Source organism: Aquarana catesbeiana, linkage group LG06, assembly GCF_042186555.1.
Source record: "Aquarana catesbeiana isolate 2022-GZ linkage group LG06, ASM4218655v1, whole genome shotgun sequence".
NCBI classification, from domain to species: Eukaryota; Metazoa; Chordata; class Amphibia; order Anura; family Ranidae; genus Aquarana; species Aquarana catesbeiana.
The window spans coordinates 343009231-343030690 of NC_133329.1; the positions used below are offsets into that span (position 1 = coordinate 343009231).

Consider the following 21460-nt stretch of genomic DNA (forward strand, 5'->3'; position numbering starts at 1 on the left):
ACCACTTTACTGGTTGCAGCCAGTTACAGGATGACAAGTCTGCCATGGCAACTTCTATATGTCTATCCTCTGCTTCTCTTTAGCTTCCTGTACACACTACGCCTCTGATATTCTGCATTATACAAGGGAATAAGACTGACTGCCATTGCTTTACACCCTGCACCGCCAACACCATAGAGCCTGGACTCACTAAGTATAGAACAGCTGGGGGTCACGTGGTGCAATGTCACCGTACAGCCCAGTCACGTGACGAGCATGTCTTCTCCTTTCATATGGCTCCTGTGAAGTCTCAGGGACCTTCCAGCCGAGTTTGAGCGGAGGAAGGCGGACACCCGCCCTACCGGTAACGTGCATCTGCAGACTGACTGCTGAGTACTTAGACTAGACGGTGACCTTGTATGTACTCAATGCAGGGCTTTCATAATGACGTCACACGTGCGACAAGCAGCCATGTGTGTGTCTCAGACTGTGCCCTCTCTGTCGCAGGATGTACACAGGGATTGCCTTCTATCTATATAATATATTTAGTGGTACAAGTTTAGTTGCACTTTGATTTTACTGTTGTTTGGAAAACCCTCCGCTGAGCCCCCCCCCCCCATTCACACCTGAACGATTTAAAGTGCTGTGCACACAAGGGTCCATTCACATTATATGAAGTTACCTGCGTTTTCTCCTCATGGGTAAACGCAGGTAACTGTAATGACACAGAAAACAAAGACAATAGTTCTCTGTGTGTTACATTCAGACCAAAACGCAGGGCTTCATGCATTTCAGAGCTGTGCAGTATTGTGCAACATGTTTGCATGACATCGCACCATTCTGGGTGGTCCGGCGTGTCACCGTGCCGCTGTGCAGTGTAGGGTTGCCACCCTTTTTCAAGCCAAACCTGAATTTTTTAGCAACTTGGGACACCTTTGGGTGCCCCAAGGAGAGTAGTAATGCAGTGCGCATAGCGTGCCGCAGTGAACAGTGGGTGCGGCCAAATTGCTCTTGCTAACATCATCGCCCTGCCCCCCAAGTGATGCCAAACCTGCCCACAGCTCCCGGATGGCAACAGATTTGTGTGTGACTTGATTACTTGGGGAGCCACAGCCCAGTCTGAATAATGTGTCTGGGCTTCAGTCCACCAGAAACCCGAACACATGAATCAAAATCCGGACTGTCCGGGTGAATCCCAGACAGGTGGCAACCCTAGTGCAGTGACATGAATGAAGTGTCACTTTGTACACTTTAACCACTTGCCTACAGGGCACTTTTACCCCCTTAGAAATTAAAAAAATGCAGCGCTAAGAGACTATGACACACCCAGTAATCCTTCCGGGATAGGTATTCAAAGGTGAAATGATTGTATGAATACACATGCAAATAAGTACATAAAAGTTCTCAGTGCATATGAATACACATTCATATAAGTGTTAAGTGCATCAATAAAAACAATAGGTGAACTCGTGTGGACACAGCACAATACCTTAAGCAGAAGGAACATTTATATGTTAGTTACACATGAAAAGTTATCTGACCAAGGCTTTCCCACATAGCAAAATAATTATAGTGAACACTCACAAGTCCATATAGACATCCAATATAGAATATTCCGTCTCACAGAGATAGTATTAAGATGTAATTATTCTTATGAAGAAGATGACATAACTGTAGTGAAAGAAATTATTTCCACACACGGCACCCAGGGATGTGTATCCAACACCAGGGAAGGGGGATGGGTACTCTTACCCCAAATCATGGACACAGACAGCAGTGGCGGTGGGTCAGTCAAGCATGAAACGGTCTTCCAGGACACACTCTCCCACTAGAACTCCTGTAGAAAGGATGATGTATCCCAACCTCTACATCCAGGGGGTCAGTGATGATGAAGATTCCAACAGAGTAATACTTCTTGTCCTCAAAAAAGCAGCATGCATCATAGGAAAAAAGGCCTCCACATAGTGCAGGTAAATCCGAGATAGAAATTTATTCAAATAAAATAGACAAAAAATTACAGACATCGCATCAGATGTGTACATAACGTAATCCCAAATATCGATAAAAAGCGTGGTATGTAGAACTAAGCAGGCTATATACCCGACATTGAAAAAATATTTCCAAATGAGTGTGTAGGGTGACACAGGGTGACACTGTGGGTACACAAGTAGCTGTGTGCCAACATCCTAAAAGGGCATGTAGATACTAGGAGAACTATGACATGGACTATAAAGTCCATGTCATAGTTCTCCTAGTATCTATATACCCGACATGTTTCATACAAGAGGTACTTCAACTTCCTGCCCAGGACAATTTTCAGTTTTCAGCGTTGTCGCTCTTTGACAATTGCGCGGTACCCAAATCAAATTTTTATCATTTTTTTTTTCACACAAATAGAACTTTCTTTAGGTGGTATTTTTCTTTATTTTTTCTTAGTTTCTGTTGGTAAATTGAGTAAATACATTTTTTTTTCTCCACTGATGTGTGCTGATGAGGTGGCACTGATGAGGCACTAATATGTTGCACTGGTAGGTGGCAATGATGGGCAGCACTAATAAACAGGCACTGAAAGGCAGCACTGATTGGTACTGCTGGGGTTTTACTGTAATCAGGGCACTGATGACCAGTGCCCTGATTACCTGTACATTCTTCCCTGCGAGGAGATGCCGCTGATCGGCTCTCCTCGCCACACACTCTCAATGTGAGCTGAGGAGAGCCAATAAACAGCACTTCCTTGTTTACATGTGACCGGCTGTGATTAGACACAGCCGATCACCTGGGTAAAGAGCCCAGTCATTGGCTATGTACTGAGATCGGTAGCGAGACCGTGTCTTAGGAACATGGCATGACCGCCATGCTGTGCACCCCTGCGGTCACATGAGAGTGGCGGTTCTGGGGCGCCGTCATATGACATTGTCCCAGAACAAGAGTGCCACCCCACTGCCGTCAGTTTACTATACGGCGGGTAGCAAGTGGCTAAATAAAGTTCAGTAAAAAAAAAAGCTGTGTAATGCGGTAAAATGCGCATCACACCTCCCTCCTGCTGTATGGCTCTGCAGCTCCAAACACTGGGGTTTATTTACTAAAGGCTGTTCACTTTGCAAAATGCAGTTGCCCTTTGCAAAGTGCAGTTGCTCCAGAGCTTAGTAAATGAGGTAAGGCTTCACTTTGTAAAGAGAACCCAATCACTTGCAAGGAGAATATAAAAAAAAAAAAAAAACAGCATTTTTGCTTACACATGATTGGGTGATGAAAGTCAGCAGAGCTTCAAATCATTTACTAAGCTCTGGAGTAACTGCACTTTGCAAAGTTCACTTCTTTTTGCCATTTGGGGAGGGGCTTGAGCATGTTCGGATCCTGGTCCGAACCCACCTGAGCTATTCCGCCAGGAAGCTGTCATCTGTATTGTACCAATCAGAAGCTGCTGAGGCGTATACCGCCTCTCAGCCACACATATACAAGGGGTGTGTTGATTGGCCAAATACAGTGACAGCTTCCTGCCAAGATCCCTCAGGTGTGTGTAGACTAGGATACGAACATGCCCAAGCTCATCCTACTGTTCCTACTGATAAAGACGGACAGGCAGTGCGTTTTCATCCGATCACTGCATAGAGGAGAGCGGGACTCTGATAGGTCCATCTTTGCACAGTGAGCAGAGACGGATCGATCCCCCTCTGAGCAAAGCAGAGTCTGCCGGTTGACTGCCCGTGTGAAAGGACCCTTAAGGGGGAAGTAAACTTCCTTTACTGACTTTTACCTATAGGTAAGCCTATAATAAGGCTTACCTATAGGTAGTGTAAATGTCTCCTAAACGTGCACCGTTTAGGAGATATTTACATTATATGCAGCTAGTGACATTAATGGTGTGTGCGCTCTGAAGGAACAGCCATGCAAAGCATACTAGCACATTATGGAGGTTATTTACTAAAGGCAAATCCACTTTGCACTACAAGTGTACTGAAAGTGCACTTGGGAAGTGTAGTCGCTGTAAATCCGAGGGGGACATGCAAGGAAAATAAAAAACAGAATTCTAGCTTGCACATGATTGGATTTTAAAATCAGCAGAGCTTCCACATCATTTCAGATCTTCCCTTCAGATCTACAGCGATTGCACTTCCAAGTGCGCTTGTAGTGCAAAGTGGATTTGTCCTTAGTAAATCAACCACTATGGCTTTACCTTGCAGGGAAAAAAAACACATGAAAATTGTGCGTAGTGCACTCCCATTGAAGCCCATATCAGGACAAAACCATCTAAGGCCTCTTTCACACGGATGATCCGTATGTCCGTTTTTCATCCATCCGTTTTCGGATGAAAAACGGACATACAGTCATCCCTATGGAGCGTCGGATGTCAGCGGTGACATGTCCGCTGACATCCGACCCCGCTCCGATCCGAAAAGTGTAACGGAGGAAAAACCTACTTTTCCCTCCGTTTTCGGATCGGATGACGACGGACACTACGGACCGTCATCATCCGATCCCCCATAGGGGAGAGCGGCGCTCTGACAGGTCCGTCGCTGCACAGCGTGCAGCGATGCACCTGTCATCTTCCTGCTCAGCGGGGATCGGCGGAGCGATCCCCGCTGAGCCAGCGTGTGTTCACGGGGCGGATCATGACTGATCTGCCCCGTGTGAAAGAGGCCTTAATCTGTCTGAAAAAGAAGTTAAGGGATTTTTCCAGCAAGAGGTGTTAGAATCTAATGGAGCCCCAGAAGAAAGTACAATGTAATGAGTTATTGCCTTTTACTCATTCCAAAACTTAAAAAAAAGTTTTGGGTGTAGATACACACGGGGGGCTCTGATTTTGTCCACCACTATTGAGTCCCTTTCCTGAGCACTGTCATATCTCTCAAAACTCAAGGAGGGAAAGAGAGAGAGCTGGACATACATATAACTTTTATTAAATTGCAACCATTTCTACCTCTACCATTCTATGCTATCAAGTAATACGCTGTCTTTAGAATATCTAGAAGAAATAAAAGTAACCACTGAAGTCAAGGATCTAAAGTGTAACTTCAGCTTTTCACAAATTATGAAATAAACAACTAAACACCCTGCAACTCTTTCCACACTAGATACCCACAGTGGTGAGTGAAGTGGGAACCAGGTGGGGTAGGGATAGTGTAGGACAGTGGTCACCAACCAGTGATCCGTGGACCACTGATGGTCCACGAGAACATTATGGTGGTCCCCAGGGGTTCTGCTGCAAATCAACATTGTTGCAGATGTATACCACCGCTCAATGTTGTTTGCAGTGTTACTCTCAATGTGCGCTGAGAGTCAACACTGTCTGCATGCATTGATACCCGATGCCTCCTCTGTAGTTCCAACTCCTGTGAACTCAGAGGAAGGTGCCAGTAGTGTAGAGAGCGGGAGGTGAAGGAGGGGACTTCCAAAGACAGCGCTGATCAGACTGTGGGAGGGAGCACGGAGCTCGAGCACATGGCTGGATAAGGAGGTGAGATCCAATGATGGGTCTGTGTAAGGCAGCAGAGTGATATAGAGTGCGGGGTGGAAGGAGGGGGCAGAGAGCCAGAGCAATGTGTGTATATGACATGTTAAATTCATGTTAGTGGTCCGTGGGATTCAAAATTGTGAGTATAGTGGTCCGTTAGGTCTGAAAGGTTGGCAACCGCTGGTGTAGGGTGTTAATTCACCTTTTAATTTTTTTTGTGAAAAGCCGAATTTATACTTTAAAGCTGGACTTAAGGTATGATCTTGGACCAACTTGGACCAATGGTAATTATGCATATTTAATACATAATGGTCGCTGTGGAACCTGACAAACACTGTGCTGGTAGGCATTACTACAATGATTGCTACGATCTTCCGGGTCTGTGCCGAGCAGCTTCCCCTATACACACTGATCACAAGCGGTCCTTGGCTTGGCACTGCCACCCTTCATAGAACGCCTTGAATTTTTTCATTGAATATAATGAGTTCTCTGATTGGTGGAGAGGAGGGGTGGTGATTAGAGGTCGGCCGATATTTGGTGTTTTTCTCTTAATTGGCATCGGCCGATTGTGCTGATAAAAAAGGCCGATATAACTCAGCGTGAACTTGCAAATGACTTCTGAAGTCAATACAAGTTGCCTGTAGTCTTCTGTGAAGCTACTTCTCTCCTCTCTGGGCAGCCTGCCAAATCTGATAAAAAGAACCTGAAGGATACAATGTTTACACTTCTGAATGAGCTGAACTCTGTGTGGAGAAGTTCTCAGTTTAACCATTTAAAGACTAAATCTTTTCTGACATTTGTTGCTTACAAGTAAAAATCCTGTATTTTCTGCTAGAAAATCACTTAGAACCCCCAAACATTATATTTTTTTTTTTAGCAGAGACCCTAGGGAATAAAATAGCGGTTGTTGCAATATTTTATGTCACACGGTATTTGCGCAGCGGTCTTTCAAACGCAATTTAAAAAAAAAAAATACACTAATAAATTAAAAAAAAAACTAAGCAGTAAAGTTAGCCCATTTTTTTTCGTCCAAAAGTTTTGATTACCTGTTTTTGTGTATTTATTTTTAAGATATAGTTTTTTTTTATATATTTTTTTTTATCTAAATTATACATACAAGTGAACTGATTGGAGGTTTGTTTAATAAATGTTTAAATGTAAAAAATTTTCTGTATCACTTTAGGTTGCTTTCACACTGCAGCGGGCATGCGTTGACGATAAAACGCTGCTAGTTTTAGCGGCGCTTTACCGTCATTTTAGCGGCGCTATTCGGCTGCTACGGGGAGCTTATAACCCAGCTGGCAGCCGAAGAAGGTGTTAAATGCGCCCCTGAAGCGCCGCTGCTGAAACGTTTTGCAGGCGCTTTGGCAGCGGTGCGCATTCATTTCAATGGGCAGGAGTGGTGGTATACACCGCTCCAAAGATGCTGCTTGCAGGACTTTTTTTAACATCCTGCCAGCGCATCGCCTCAGTGTGAAAGTACTCGGGCTTTCACACTGAGACTGCAGGGGAGCCGTTTTACAGGCACTTTACAGGCGCTATTTTTAGCCCAAAAGTGCCTGAAAAACGCCCCAGTGTGAAAGGGGTCTAACTGTTAAATTTGATGAGATGAAGGAAAAAAAAAGAAAAAAAAAATCGGCCTAATATATCGGCCCAAAAAAATCGGCATCACATATCGGCCATCGGCCACCGAGATTTCTAAATATCGGCATCGGCCAGAGAAAAACCCATATCGGTCGACCTCTAGTGGTGATGTCATGATCTCTGCCTTATCCAGTCAAAGAATGCCTTATATTTATTGTATTTGTATTTATTCAAAGGATGCAGAAGATATCGGCTATCACTGAAGTATTGCTGTCCACTACAGTGATTGTCCGATTCCCCAGTGGCTCCTCGGGTATTAAATATGCATAATTACATTGATCTAAGCTGGACCAATGTAAATATACAGTAAAGATCATACCTTGAGTTCAGCTTGAAACTCTTTTCTAAATGACTTATAAGTCTTTCTTTCTTTTTACAGTTTGGAATAAATTGGCATGACAACGATCATTAGAATTGAAACCTGCAGTAAAACAAGAGCTGTTTTTTGAGAGGCTCTATTTAAGCCCAGATATGTTGCGCTGGAGTTCCGCTCTCCATCACTCATTGCGGTTGCTTTGCACCCGCAGTGCAAGGACTGACACTTTGCTGGATCAGTTAAAAAGATCTACCAACAAGTACCACATCTTTCAGCTGGTTGGGATACATCGACCCGTACTTACCTTGGAGCATGTGACCTGTGCAATGAATTTACTCTGGCAGTTTCATAAAGTGAAGTCTGATGAGTTGATCAGTGTTGACCACATCCGAAAACACCCAGAATTTATATCACTTTGTACTGTAGTAGAAAATAATATTGATATTATGGAAGATAGTGAACTTGTGGCTATTTTAAACACAGTTGACAGGTAAGTAAAACTAGAATTCCTTCGCACATATTTTTGTTACTTCTTCTGATTTTAATATCGCTTTTCGTTATGTTTTTGAAGTTTACAAGTAGATGCTCACAGTTCTTTAGTGCAACGGCTGGTAACCGAAGGCTGGAGAAGATTAGAAAGGTGAGTGTCTATCTCCCTTTCTCTTGGTCTTTATCTTGGAACATGCAGACTACAGTGAAAGCTCAACGCCAACCAAAACGTTTTGTTTTTTACTTTTGAACAGCAATAAAAATTGACCTTTTCTAAGTCTATTTAAAATTCAAAGTTTTGGCTGGAGCTGCGATATAAAGGTCAACCAATTTGGGGTTGTAGGAGGATGCTCATAGGTTGAACCTGTCATGGACATTAGTATTCCAATCACAGGAGACCATGAATATGATATAATTGCCTAACAATAAAACACATGACAAAGTGTATCTAAGTTCAAAACAGTTTTTGCTTTGGATTGGGGAAGGCCAAAATAGGGCTAGAAAATCAAGGGGGGTCATGGGGCAGGAAGTTATGGAGAATGCAAAATTTTGCATGTGTCACCAAAACAGGAATTAAGCTCAAATTGTCCAGTGGGGTCACCTGTTTAGAAGGTTATTTCCATAAATGTTTGAGAGCTTTTCTCTCACTTCCTGCTGTCTCTAGAAGGGAAGTCTTCCAATCAATAACATAGACAGCAAAAAAGAAAAAATACTTGACAAAGGCTTTCACCATCCCCACCTCAATCTGAAACTAAAAGAAAGGTTTCATATGTGGCTTTAGATATGTTTTAAAGCTGAACTCCAGGAATCAAGTCCCCTTGTAAAAAGTGAAGGCATACTATGGGTTAAGTCAAACTAGGTGCATGACTTTTAGAGCTTATAGTTCTTTAGTTCTAGTTATGGAACTCCTGGAAGACCACTATTGCTGTAGTTCCCGGAGCCCAATGCTGGATCTTCTGGTCGCTGCAACAGAGGGGAGGGGTGGGCTTAACTACTTTATGTGCCTCTCTATTCTCACAGGAGTGTATCCTCTGCAGAGCCATAAACTTGAAACAAAAAACACTCATCATGTGCGCACTGATAGTTGGATGAAAAGAGCATGGGCTGACTGTGTCAATAGCATGGGAAATTAATGGAATGAAAGTTCATAAGATGAAATGAAAATTCATAAAAGTTAATGGTCTCTGGGGTGGAATGCTGATTATTAGACGGCTGCAGGATCTGGTAAGAGCTAGAAGGGACTCTGTGGAAATGGAGAAAAAAGGTGAGCAGCGCCATCTAAGTGCAGCATTGATAAAACATTTTATTGGGGTACTCTTGGACCGAGCTGCAGACATTGCTTCCGCATTGAGGCTCTCAACTCAGAAGTGACGTCTACAGCTCGGTCCGAGAGTACTCGAGTCCCTGGAAGGGTTGGGAGCTACCAGCGCACACGGAACAAGTGGTCACCTCATCCTTTACCAGCAGCCCGTCCTCCCCAGGAGTGGATGATCCCAGTACATTACCTATGCGCTGTTATCACAATCATCTTGTGAGTTTTACCTTTTCATTGAAATGTTTTATCAATGCTGCACTTTAGATGGCGCTGCACTCAGAGCCATAAACCTGTCAGATGTAAATAATAGAAATAAGTCCAGGAGGTGGCATGCAACTCGTTGCACTTAACATATAGTGTGCCTGCATTTTTACAAAGTGGCTTAATTCTTGAAATTCTGCTTTAAAGGGCAGGGGTTACAAAACGAAAACAAAGTAATAATAAAGTGTAAATAAGGAAAATGTAGTATTGGATCTCTAAAATCCCCCATGATCAAGCTGAAAATGGTCAAATGAAAGTACTCAAAGCTCCTGCAGAAATATACTGTATGTCTTACTTTGAAGATCCAGAGGTTGTTGTGTCGCTGGTGAGCGAACATGGGGGGGGAGCAATGTTTAGACATTGTTGGTTGACATTGCTGCCTCTTCTGCACTGAAATGCTGAGCAGTGTTGTCAGCCTTGTCTGAGTTCTCCCCTTTTGGACCTCTCTCTTATGTCATGGAGATGAGGGAAGGCACGTGTGTTCTGTAGTGCAGCAGAGGAGAACTTGAGCAGGGCTGATGGCACTGGTGGGATATGAGTGCAGCAGAGGTATCATTGCCATCCAACATTTAGAGAAATGTAGTTATTTACATTTTTGAGTACGTTCAGTTTTCACCATTTTGCAAAAAGGCGTAATTTAAAAGGCAAATATTGTTTTTTTTTTTTTTAACTCAATACAGGTTAAGCGTTAGTATTATTTAGTATATTTATTTAGTATATTTAGTAGGAATTTTGTAAAATGTGCTGTTTTTATTTGCTAATAATGATTTTAGTGTATTTTTAAAGAAAATATTGTTTTAATAAACATTTGCGCAAATATCATTGTGCCCTAAAAATCAGCAGCACCTTATTTGTATGCTACTGGCCATGTGCTTCCAGAAAATATATGGTCTGGGGGCGTCTTTAACAAACTCTGAAAGCGAAAAAAAATATAGCGATGGGAAAATTGCAAAAATGGCCTGGCCACCTGAGTTTAAAAATGGAGCACAGGGCCTGGCAGCAAAAGGGGTTAAAGGGTGCCTTGACTGAAAAAAAAGGTTAAGGAAACACTGGTGTAGGATACGGAACAAGATGGTTTGCTACCCTGATTGATGAGCATTGCAGTGCCAGATGTGAGAGCAGAGTTGGATAAGAGTGGCACACCAGGTGGTGTAACGACCTTTCTCATTTATAATAAACTAATATTTTACTCAGTAATTAATTGTCCCGCAGCATAATGACAGCACTGAATGATCATTGGATCTGTAGTTTCATTTTTAATATAGACCTACTGCACTGCTGATCTTATCACCCCTACAGGAAATTCCATTGGACTCCTGTGTAGATGAACATTTTTCAGCATTCAATAGGAAGTGTTTGTAAAAGAACAGATGCCGGCAAGTATCTACAAGAGTTTTCTAATATATTTTTCATTCTTGTAACTCAGGCTTGACCCTCTCTCATTGTCAACGTTTGCTGCTTGCTTGAGAAGGCAAAATATGACCAGAAGCCCACTCATGGGTCAGATAGCCAGCATTGTAGACTTGTGTCTGGATGATGTAGAAGATCCTGTGTGAGTATTAAGTCATGGGGAAAATGCAGATATTTGTTCGACTTCAAGGCAGAAAGCTAAATACGGAGTTGAAATAAAAATTAAGTGTGTGTTTATGCAAATATATGTGGGAGCCACACTGCTGCATCAAGGCAGCTCTGATAAAAGTGGCCCCTAACTCTAAACTTTCTGATTTTTCCCAACTATAGGAACATACAGTATATTATAGCAAAGCTCAAACAGAAAGCAGGCTCACCTGGAGGCCCCTTCCTCCTCAAAGGTACAACACACCAAAAGCCCAGTCATTGTCTGTGTAAGGCAGCTAAGTGTCTGTCTGCATCAAATCCACATAATATATAACATCTAAATATCGCACTCACAGGACTCCAATTAGTAAATTATTGGCTTAACCAATTCATTAGTTATTTGCCAGCAATCCTCCAGTTAGGTGCTGTGAGTCCCTACTGCTTCCACATTGCTATATACCTTGTTTTGTGAGTTCATTCAGGCTTATACATTTGAAGGCCAATCACTCTGTCCTCCCTTCCTCTGTAGGCATGTTTACGGGCTGATAATAAGATCGATTAAGCTTCCTGTGCTGATTATTTATTATATATATATATATATATATATATATATATATATATATATATGTATGTTGATTATCCTTCTGATAACCATCACAAGGCTCTATTGTAAGTGGTAATCAGAATGATGTCACCTGAGAGTGCTGACTTTTACAAAACCAGGGACACACTGAAACTTCCACAGTATGATGCCAAGGATTAAAGGAAATGTTAACACCTTCCTGTGGACAGTGAAGCCATCCATCATATTAATATAGAACTCCAGCCAAAACCTATTTTCTAGTTCTAGATAGAGTGGAAAAAGCATCAGAATTACAATGACCGAATACATTCACTAAACGGTAGGGCTGCTGCTTGTTCACAAACTTCGGCTGTCATTTTTTACAAGAAGCCCAGCTGCAGACTTTGGCCCCACTGTAATACCTATCCATCACAGCGTGGATTCAGTGTGTGTAGTGGTAGCAGAACTGCTAAAATTGGGGTGGTAGGGATAGCAGCTTTCAGCACCCATGGTGGTCGCTCTTGTCTGCCTCTAGGTTGGCCTGGCCTTGCTTGTTGCTATTGTCAACAGGGCAAGAAGTGAAATCCAATATTTTACATTTGCCATGGAGGGTAAATAGTTGGGAAAAATCTCTCTGGGCAAATCTGTTTTGGTGACAACTGTTAGAGGAATTTCCACCATTCGTGCAGATATTTTTACTCCATTCCTCTTCTGTTTCTGGAACAGAAAAAAAAAGAAAGATATTTCTTATGTTGATGGCATTAAAATCTGACAGAGGTTTTAACCTTTCCCCACTTAATCCTAAACAAATAAAACTAGTGTGGCTGAGGTTCTACTTATGTGTGAGCTGGGCTTGTTATTTTGGTGATTTCTGTCCGTATTAGATGCTTATGGGGGCCTGATTCCAAATCCAGGCCTTCCCCCTAATTCCCTTCTGCCCTTATGTTTTTGTCCAGTTGGTCATGACTAATTGTACGATATGTCTTGGATTACCAGGGGTCTCAATTAGAGGAATAAGAGATCGCTGGTCTTCCCGTTTTTGAAAACCTATTGTCTCCATATTATCATTTTTCAGGAGACCCATCTGATTGGGAATAAGCTTTTTGATTTGAAGAAAAAAGCCCTGGGTGGGTCATCACTATCATTCTACCCTTTCTAATTATGCTTGAGGGGTCATTATATTGATCCACAAATCTCAACCTTTTTGCTTGTTGGCTCTGGAGTTGGACTCGGAAGGCTGTTTTATTTTCTTACATGTTATTCTAGATAGCCTAGATGTTGTCCTGGTGGGGTTGTATCTACCTCCGTTAATTTGCTTTACCAATTGGCTGCTAAACTTTTAGGCTGTGTTAACACCGCAGCATGGAGTGGCTCACAGCAGGGGACTTATGCGTCACCGTTCACTGTTTCAGGTCCGATTTCAGCCCCAATTTTTGGCTGAATTCGGACATGATGATCACACTCCTGACGAAGGGGCCCTGCTTGGCTCCAAAATGTTGCACTACACCTTTTTGTGATGTGATCATTCTTTGAATAAAAACCTTTGGACAAAATTGATGATCCTTGGTGTGCTGGCGAATATGTACATATCGCATTGGTTCCCGTATCCAGCTGTGCTACAGCACCCAATACCTTCAGAGCTTATTCCAGGAATGCGTGTGATGGGAATATGGACTGTGGACTTTGGATGTGGGAAACCCACATCCAATTTGCAATAGTGTGAACCAAGCCTTAATGTATTCTACAGATGATATTTAATTTTTGGTGTTTTTAATATGGCCCTGGATCATGAGATGGACAGGCTCTCTCCTACACCTGGTGTGGCCACTGAGTTGGCCTCTTGGGCTGAGGCCTCTAATTTTATGGCTCTCTGGAGATGGCGTCACCCTTCTCTTCAGGTATATACCTGTCACTTGTGTGTGAGCTGCTATCAGTTATAAAGTGCATGCAAACTCTTAGCAGCCTGTACTTCCCGTTACTACAGCTGATTCCAGGATCGTGTTAATTGGAAAAAGCTCTGCCACTTCTTAGTAGTTTTGAAGGATTCCTGTTTCTTTCTGCCTCATCACATATTCCTATTCTCCCATCACTTTTATTGCCTTCCTCATGGACCAATAGGAATGTGAATAAGGCAAGGTGGGGCAACCTTCAAAACTACAAGGAAGTGCTGGAGCTTATCTTGTATGGGACTGCCTTGCAATCGGGTGTAGTCAATCAGGAGTCCAGCAACCTTGAAGGAAGTAATTCTGATCATCTCCTAGTCAGAAAGCACTGCCCAGCAATTTCTGCTGTTCACATCCTGGGAGTTGACCGTCAGAAGGAACATTTTCTCAGTCATCATCAACTGGACCAAGGAAAATGATCCTTTCACCCCAATATCTCATATGTCAGAAACAGGGTGTGGGTAATCCTGACTTCCAGGTTCAACTACAAGTTACCCCTGTTTGTGGCAGGAGCAAGGATCCTCTAGCACTTGCATTGGATGCTTTGGTAATTCCATGGACTCTGTTTCAGTTAATATATGCCTTCCCTCCAGTGCAGATTCTTCCTCAACCGCTCTGCAAAATGAAGAAAGAGAAGAAATTGGTGGTTCTCATTCACTGGTTAAGGCCCAGGTATTACTGTACCTGGAGATCCTTTTTGTCTGGTGTGAAGACAGACATTTCAACCCCAAAGAATACTTGGTACCTTGCATTTTGTATTTCATGCAGTAACTGCTTGGCCAAAGCCTTGGTCTAGGTACTCCTTAATAGTGTCATTAAACTCACATCATAAAAAAACTATCAATAGATGCTGTTTTACATGCTGTTTTACCCACTCAATTCACCATGGGATTAGTTGTCTGTATTCTGCAAAAAACCTGGTTGATCCTGCTGTTCTGTCCCCTCCTTTTGGTCATGTCCCCAATGCAGTTGGAGATTTTGCAGAGCAGTGTTGGCAGCTCTGCACAAGCCCAGTTTTCACTGAGTTCCCATGCTGAGCATTTCCTCCCTATCACATCTGAGCAGCCCATGTGACTATAGAGTCACACATGGAGTATATACAGTGGTAAATGACAGCTTACTCTCTCCCTCCTCCTCCATGCCCACTAACGAGCTAAACACAATGAGGGGGGGGGATATTACATCTTGATTAACGGAGGCTTCACCTCCCCATTATTCTAAGACACAGTCTGGAGGGGAGTGCAACAGTCTGTGACTGGAAGAAATGTTGTTGCCAAAAAATAATAAAGATTTGTTTTCAAATATACAGTATATTTGTATGACCATTTTATAACAGGTTATTGATATTAATTATTTTTATGCTGTATCACGAAGGCTGTATTTGTTTTTTTTAATTTATTTATTATCACGAGGCCAGCAGCAGAGGACTAGAAGCTCCTCCTGCTTATATTCCCAGGCAGGCTGAGAAAGATCTGAGTCATGTGACAGCTGTATATCAATTAGGAAAAAGGTACTTTCATGTTTCTTTCTTTTGTTAAGATAATTACAGTGCCATCATCCATTCACAGAAAAAGAAGGGATAATGTAAATTAAACACTGTGTGTTTAATTTACACACAGTGTAATCTTTACACACTGGGGGATAATGGGATAATGTAAATTAAACACTGTGTGTTTAATTTACACACAGTGTAATCTTTACACACAGTGCGCATCGCGGCGATCGTTGTTGCGGGGTGTCACTCTGATGGGGTGTCCAATCACGGCTGATCACGATGTAAATAGGAAGAGCCGGTAATCGTCTTTTTCTCACTCGCGTCTGACAGACGCGAGTAGAGGAGAGCCGATCGGTTGCTCTCCTGACAGGGGGGGTCTGTGCTGATTGTTTATCAGCACAGCCCCCCCTCGGACCCTGCCCAGGACCACCAGGGAAGCCATCCACACTGGACCACCAGATATGCCCCCTAGACCCCCAGGGAAATACCACTATGTGCCCAGGCAGCTGCCAATCTGTGCCCAGGCAGCTGCCAATCAGTGCCCACTCCAAAGCGTGCCACCAGGGATGCCTATCAGTGCCGTGTATCAGTGCCACCCTATCAGTGCCTTTCAGTGCCCAGCAGTGCCGCCTTTCAGTGCCCATCAGTGTTGCCTATCAGTGCCACCCATGAGTGCCCATCAGTGCCGCCTATCAATGCCCATCAGTGCCGCATATCAGTGCCCATCGTCAGTGCCCGCTCATTGGTGCCACCTCATCGGTGCCACCGTATCAGTGCCTGTCAGTGCCGCCTTACAGTGCCCATCAGTGAAAGAGAAAACTTACTTATTTACAATTTTTTTTTAACAGAAACAAAAGCAAAACTTTTATTTTTTTCTAAATTTTCGGTCTTTTTTTATTTGTTTAGCAAAAAATAAAAATCGCAGAGGTGATCAAATACCACCAAAAGAAAGCTCTATTTGTGGGAACAAAATGATAAAAATGTAGTTTGGGTACAGTGTAGCATGACCGCGCAATTGTCATTCAAACTGCGACAGCACTGAAAGCTGAAAATTGGTCTGGGCAGGAAGGTGTATAAGTGCCCTGTATTGAAGTGGTTAAAGGGGTTCTAAAGGCAGAAGGCTTTTCTTTACCTTAATGCATTTTCTGCATTAAGTTAAAAAATCATCTGTATGCAGCTCCTCTCCCAGACCCCCTATACCTACTTACCTGAGCCTGATCTCAAACTGTGCCTGGCCATGGAGGCAGCAGTGGAAGCCATTGGCTCCTGCTTCTGTCAATCACAGCCTGTGAAGAGAGAGTAGGGGGTGTAGCTGAGCCGCATTGTGTGTGTCAATGGACACACCGAGTGTAGCTTGAGATCGAGCCCGCCTGAGTGCCCCATAGCAAGCTGCTTGTATGGGGGCACTCAGAGGAGCAGAGAAGCCAGAAGCGCTGTCATGGAACCCGAAAAGAGGAGGATAAGAGCTGCTCTGTGCAAAACCATTACACAGAGCAGATATGATAAGTTTGTTAAAAAAAAAAAAAAAAAAACAATAAAACCCCACTTTTTTTTATGGTGTCTCACAGATCAGCAGCAGGAGAATCTGGTATATGTGAGGAGGACTTTGGACCGGCCACCCACCAATCCACTCAAATTACCCCTTCAATCTCTTTACTATCCATTGGTCTGTCAGCCAACGTCAGAGCTTGACTCTAGCAGACTTCATAGCGGGTGCTCTCCGGGTAAACACTAACAAGGACGTACATTTGCTTAAACAGCTGATCGAAGCAGGAACGAAGGAAGCTGCCCTGCCGCCAGCGGGGGGGTCCGTTCCCACAGCGCCTGCTGCGCTTGTGATGGCACATCATAGATCGTTATGATCCGGTTTGGATGCCAGGTATTGCGGGCTCCCCATCACTATCTGACACGAAATTGCTGAATGCTGTACCGGTCCGGATGCTGGTAAAGTCAGTTTCATCTTTTATGTACAGTCTAAGTGATACACTACACCTGCTATGCTGTTGTTATACTACTGAGAAATTTATATCAGTTTGAATATTCACTTAGCATTGAAGTTGCTACTGTCACCAGTTAGGCTACGGACACAAAAAGGAACTGTATCACCACACCTGCATACTGTATGAACTTCATCGGATCATTCAACTACCATTGATCAATTGCTCCTATCATTACAAGATTATATGAGCCATACTTATAGACATTCCATCTGGTCAGTTGATCCTTATATTCATCATCTCTGTCGATCTTGTGATCGATTGAGATCGGTCAATGTATGTGTATGTGAGAGTGAGAGGAATGTGAGGTAGTGTGTGGAAATGGTGGCCACCTATGTCCTCTTTAGACTTTAGGTCTTTTTAACATGAATTGGGAAGAGGGATATATTCTTTTTGTAACCTGTTGTATTTGTTAGTTTATATTTATATTTGGATAGACTTTATTAAAGATCAATACCTTTATCACCGGTTTGTTCTCATAGAAGAGTTGCTTTGTGACTGTCACGAATTTGTTTATATAGAATTTTGTTTAAACTCAGAGGACAACCCAATACGGAGGTCTCCGATAAATATACATTGTCTGGGATATCTGATTGGGATGGTGAAACCGGTTTAATTTCTAAAAGGGTAAGGCCAATTTAGGGCCAATTCCTTCCCTGGGAGAATACTGGACAGGTATTGAGGAGAAGTTGAGGTTGAGGTTCTCTTTTCCCTTCAATCCCCCCCCCCCCCCCCCCCTTTTTTTTGGTCTCACAGATCAGACCCTATTACTGCACCCTGTGTTTCTGTGCTTCCTTGGGTGATCTCTCCTGAAAAGTGGCCTTCTGGGTGGCTACCATATCTTTCAGACATATTTCAGAATTAGTGGCCCTCTCTCTTCCCAATTCTTCACAAGGATAACGTGGTCTTAGTCCAAAACCCTTCTTTCTCCCTAAGGTGGTATCAGCCTTCCACCTTATTGCAGACATTGCCTTCTTCCCTTCTTTTTTTGCTTATGTCCTGCTCTGCCTAACTACAGTATATAGTTGTAAACTTATATTAATGCAGTTAGCTGTGACAGATTCTATATAAAGTGTGCATCCTTTATGTATGTTACAATGTAGTTGCATCAATACTGCTATATCCTTTTATTTTTTTCCTTTATTCCATAGGACGCTCTCCAGTTTTGTTTGCAACTTGTATGCTGTAAGCTCACCCCGTCTTCATGAGCGGCTGCTTAGAAAGGCAGAGTCTAGCTTGGAGAAACTGGATGCTTCTCATTTAGAGAGTCCTATCCAACTTATGGAAGTTCTCAGTAAGGACAAATCTAATTTATACTTGATGAAGAAATGTGATCGATTTTTCCAGAAGAATGCTAGTGCCATAGACTCACAGACCATATGCAACATTATGAGACTGTATCAATCCCTGCAATTCACCAACTGTGAGTTCATTGTTACAGCGAAGGCTAGACTGATGGAGGAGGTAAAGCTCTGTGATCATCCAGGCAATTTTGCTGATCTCTTTGTTGCCCTAGGACCCATTGTTTCTTTGAAGATAAGAGAAAGGTAGGTGACCTAACAATAACAGGCAATGCCTAAAGCTGACCATAAACTATTACCCTGGGTACATGTAGTTTTCTTTTTTTCGTTCAACCAGCGGTTTGAACGTGAAAAACAAATCTTGCTTATGTGGATGCAGGAATCTCCCCCGCTATGCTATTGTATTCTGACAGTGGGATCTCCTCTGTCAGAATACACTGATCAGCACTGCAGCCATTGGCTGAAGACCACTGATCGATTGAGGGCCTTTTGACAGAAACCAATCTAAAGCCTGTTACACACTAATAGGTTTTTTTTCATTCAACCCAGCAGGCTGAGCTGTTTTGTTCTAACAGGGCCCCCCCACCACCACCACCACCACCACCAGAACACTCTGCTCAGAGCACTGATCGGGAGCCGGTAAGCTGCTGGTTTTCCATCATGCTCTAACAAACAGAACCTGGCCAAACGGCCAGCTTCTGTCAGATCGGCTGACATGCAGACAGGCCAAATGTTGGACAGTTTTTATTGAACTGGCCGATATCTCCCGACATTCAGCCCATGTGTACTAGGCATAACTATAGGTTATGTCAAACTGTGAGGACTACACACAGATTTAAAGTCTGGACGGTCACTGTGGGACCGACTTTTGATCCCTGTGTACCCAGCTTTAGCTGCTTTAATTAGTGTATGACCAGTTTGAGTTGCTGATTAGGAGTCCTGGGGAGAGTCACAGTTGGGGGCAGGGGTAAGCCTATCTTTTATGTAAATTGGGAAGTCTGAGTTGAAAGTTTAGGCAACAGTAGGTGTCTGAAAGCGTACGCTACAGCTGTTCTTAAACTGACCATAGGCTGTCCCTGCTGAACTGGCCAAGATTCGAACTATGTGGGGAAAGCAGGAAGGATTTCCCTGTCAACATTGACTGTTTTGATGGGGGAATTGAGCAAATTTCCTTCCTGCAACCTGTGGTTACAGGAAAGAAATTCACTCCATCTATGGCAGTTCTTAGCTTTGTCACTTTAGGTTTAAAGTATATGTAAACCCTGATAATGAACTTCTTCTCTTATTTGTTCCCTTTTTAAAGCGGGGGTCCACCTATCTATCGTTTTTTTTTTTTTTTTAGTTCATTCACAAACTTTTCTTCTCAGCATTACATACTCACATTATCGTCGGAAAGAATAACTTATATTATTCACTGCAGGCGGTTTCCATCTTCATTGTGGGCATTTGAAGCCCACAAGCATTTATTTCCTGGATGTGGTGAATGCTGTGCTCCCAGCATTCACCGCTCGTTCCCGCACATGCTCAGTGGCATCCTGGGAAGCCTGAGACTAGCTCCCAGGAGTTTGGGAGAGGCTAGAAACACGCCTACTCCCATGGGAGGAGAACCAGGAAGTGCAAAGAAGAATAGAAAAATAAAAGGTAATTACGGCGATTTAAATTTTTTTAAACGGCACGTCAGCATCTAGGCAAGGAAGAGATTTCAAAATTTGGGTGGAACCCCGCTTTAAGCTGGCCTTTGATGGTTCGAAGCTTGGCCAGTTCCTGCTGAACTGCCCGAGATTCGAACTTTGTATGGGCAGGCTGAATGTACCCAAGTTGTATCACCGGCCTGCTGTATTGTACATGTGATTATTGCCAGCGGCTGTTATATTTAAAAACATTTTAAAAAGTAAAAAAAATAAAAAATCCTGTCTAAAAAATTCTGACCCTTCCCTTGACCTTTTACTCTGACCTTGACCCAAACACTAACCCTGGCACTGACCTTGAGCTACGTATTTTTTTAAAATTATTATTATTATTATTTCTTTTTTTTTTTTTTCTCTCTCTGCAAGGACAGAGCGAGATGCAATGCATCTCTCTCTTCCATTCACAGGGAGAGAAAACATTGTGATAGCCAATCATAGGCTATCACAGCGATTAGGTGACCCAGAATCGGAATTTCCGGGTCCCGATTGTTAGAACATATACTTACATATGGTTTTACACTAGGTTTAAGTAGAATTCTATTATCGGCATTAACAAAAGTATTGTAATTTCTTTATTGTACATCCCAGGACACAGGATATCGTCATCCCCATTATGGTAAGGTTATCCTGCCAGTGATTAGATACTGGTAAAAAAAAGACAGGAAGTCCTGCTTTGTTGATCCTGTCTCTGTGAACGCACTGTGGAACTTGGTACTTTGACAATGTCAAAAGGGCTCTTTAGTGGTGGCGGAAGGCTTCCAATCAGAGGGCAGGTAATAGACATTTTTGGTCACAAAGTGTGTGACAATGGATGCAAGTATGTTCAAAGAAAAAACTGCGCTAGTATGCCTAAATTCAGAAAAAAGCTGCAACTTAAAAGTGAAATACACACCAAAACAGATAAGAAAAGTAAAAAAGCTGCGCTAGTTATGAAAAAAAGGCTAACGATTATTACATATAGTCCAGTGAAGTAACACACAAAAATGGCTTATTGAACGAACACAAGTGACCAATTGAACGCGTGAATAAATGGCATTAACATGTGAAATTAAAAACTAAAATTAGAAATAAAATATCAAGTGTAAAAAAAATTATTTTCCATAGAACTTCTGAACAGGAAATGGGGGATGTGAGGACACCCTGTGAGAAATTTTCGATGAACAAAGAACATTTGTGAATCCACCACCATATAGATTGGAGGCTTACCAGCTATAGAAGCTAGAAAATCTTGTGCCTAATACCCAGCCAGGGCCTTTAAATCCTCCCGACACCTCCGATGGCTGATCAAGCCGAGCCTTCCTGCAGGTTTAGTGGACACCAGCACTCAAAGAAGCAGCCACAAGATTGACATCAATGGGTAAATTTGGACCCGTAAAAAAGAAACAAAAAATATCGCCATAGGCAAAACCAATGGTTTTTTATTGGTAAAAAAGTCTGTATATACAGACTATAAAAGAG

At 42.8% G+C, this 21460-nt stretch overlaps 1 protein-coding gene across 2 annotated transcripts in view; it reads left to right on the forward strand.

The window, feature by feature from the left end:
• The first annotated feature begins 220 nt into the window (after window positions 1–220).
• FASTKD1 (FAST kinase domains 1) overlaps window positions 221–21460 on the forward strand; it is an 82173-nt gene continuing 60933 nt past the window's right edge. For both annotated transcript variants that reach the window (XM_073633962.1, XM_073633963.1), the window contains exons 1-5: window positions 221–343; window positions 7458–7884; window positions 7966–8034; window positions 10886–11011; window positions 18165–18560. In XM_073633962.1, coding sequence (XP_073490063.1) covers window positions 7550–7884; window positions 7966–8034; window positions 10886–11011; window positions 18165–18560 — 926 coding nt within the window. In that variant the 5' untranslated portion in view covers window positions 221–343; window positions 7458–7549. The remainder of the gene's footprint in view (window positions 344–7457; window positions 7885–7965; window positions 8035–10885; window positions 11012–18164; window positions 18561–21460) is intronic.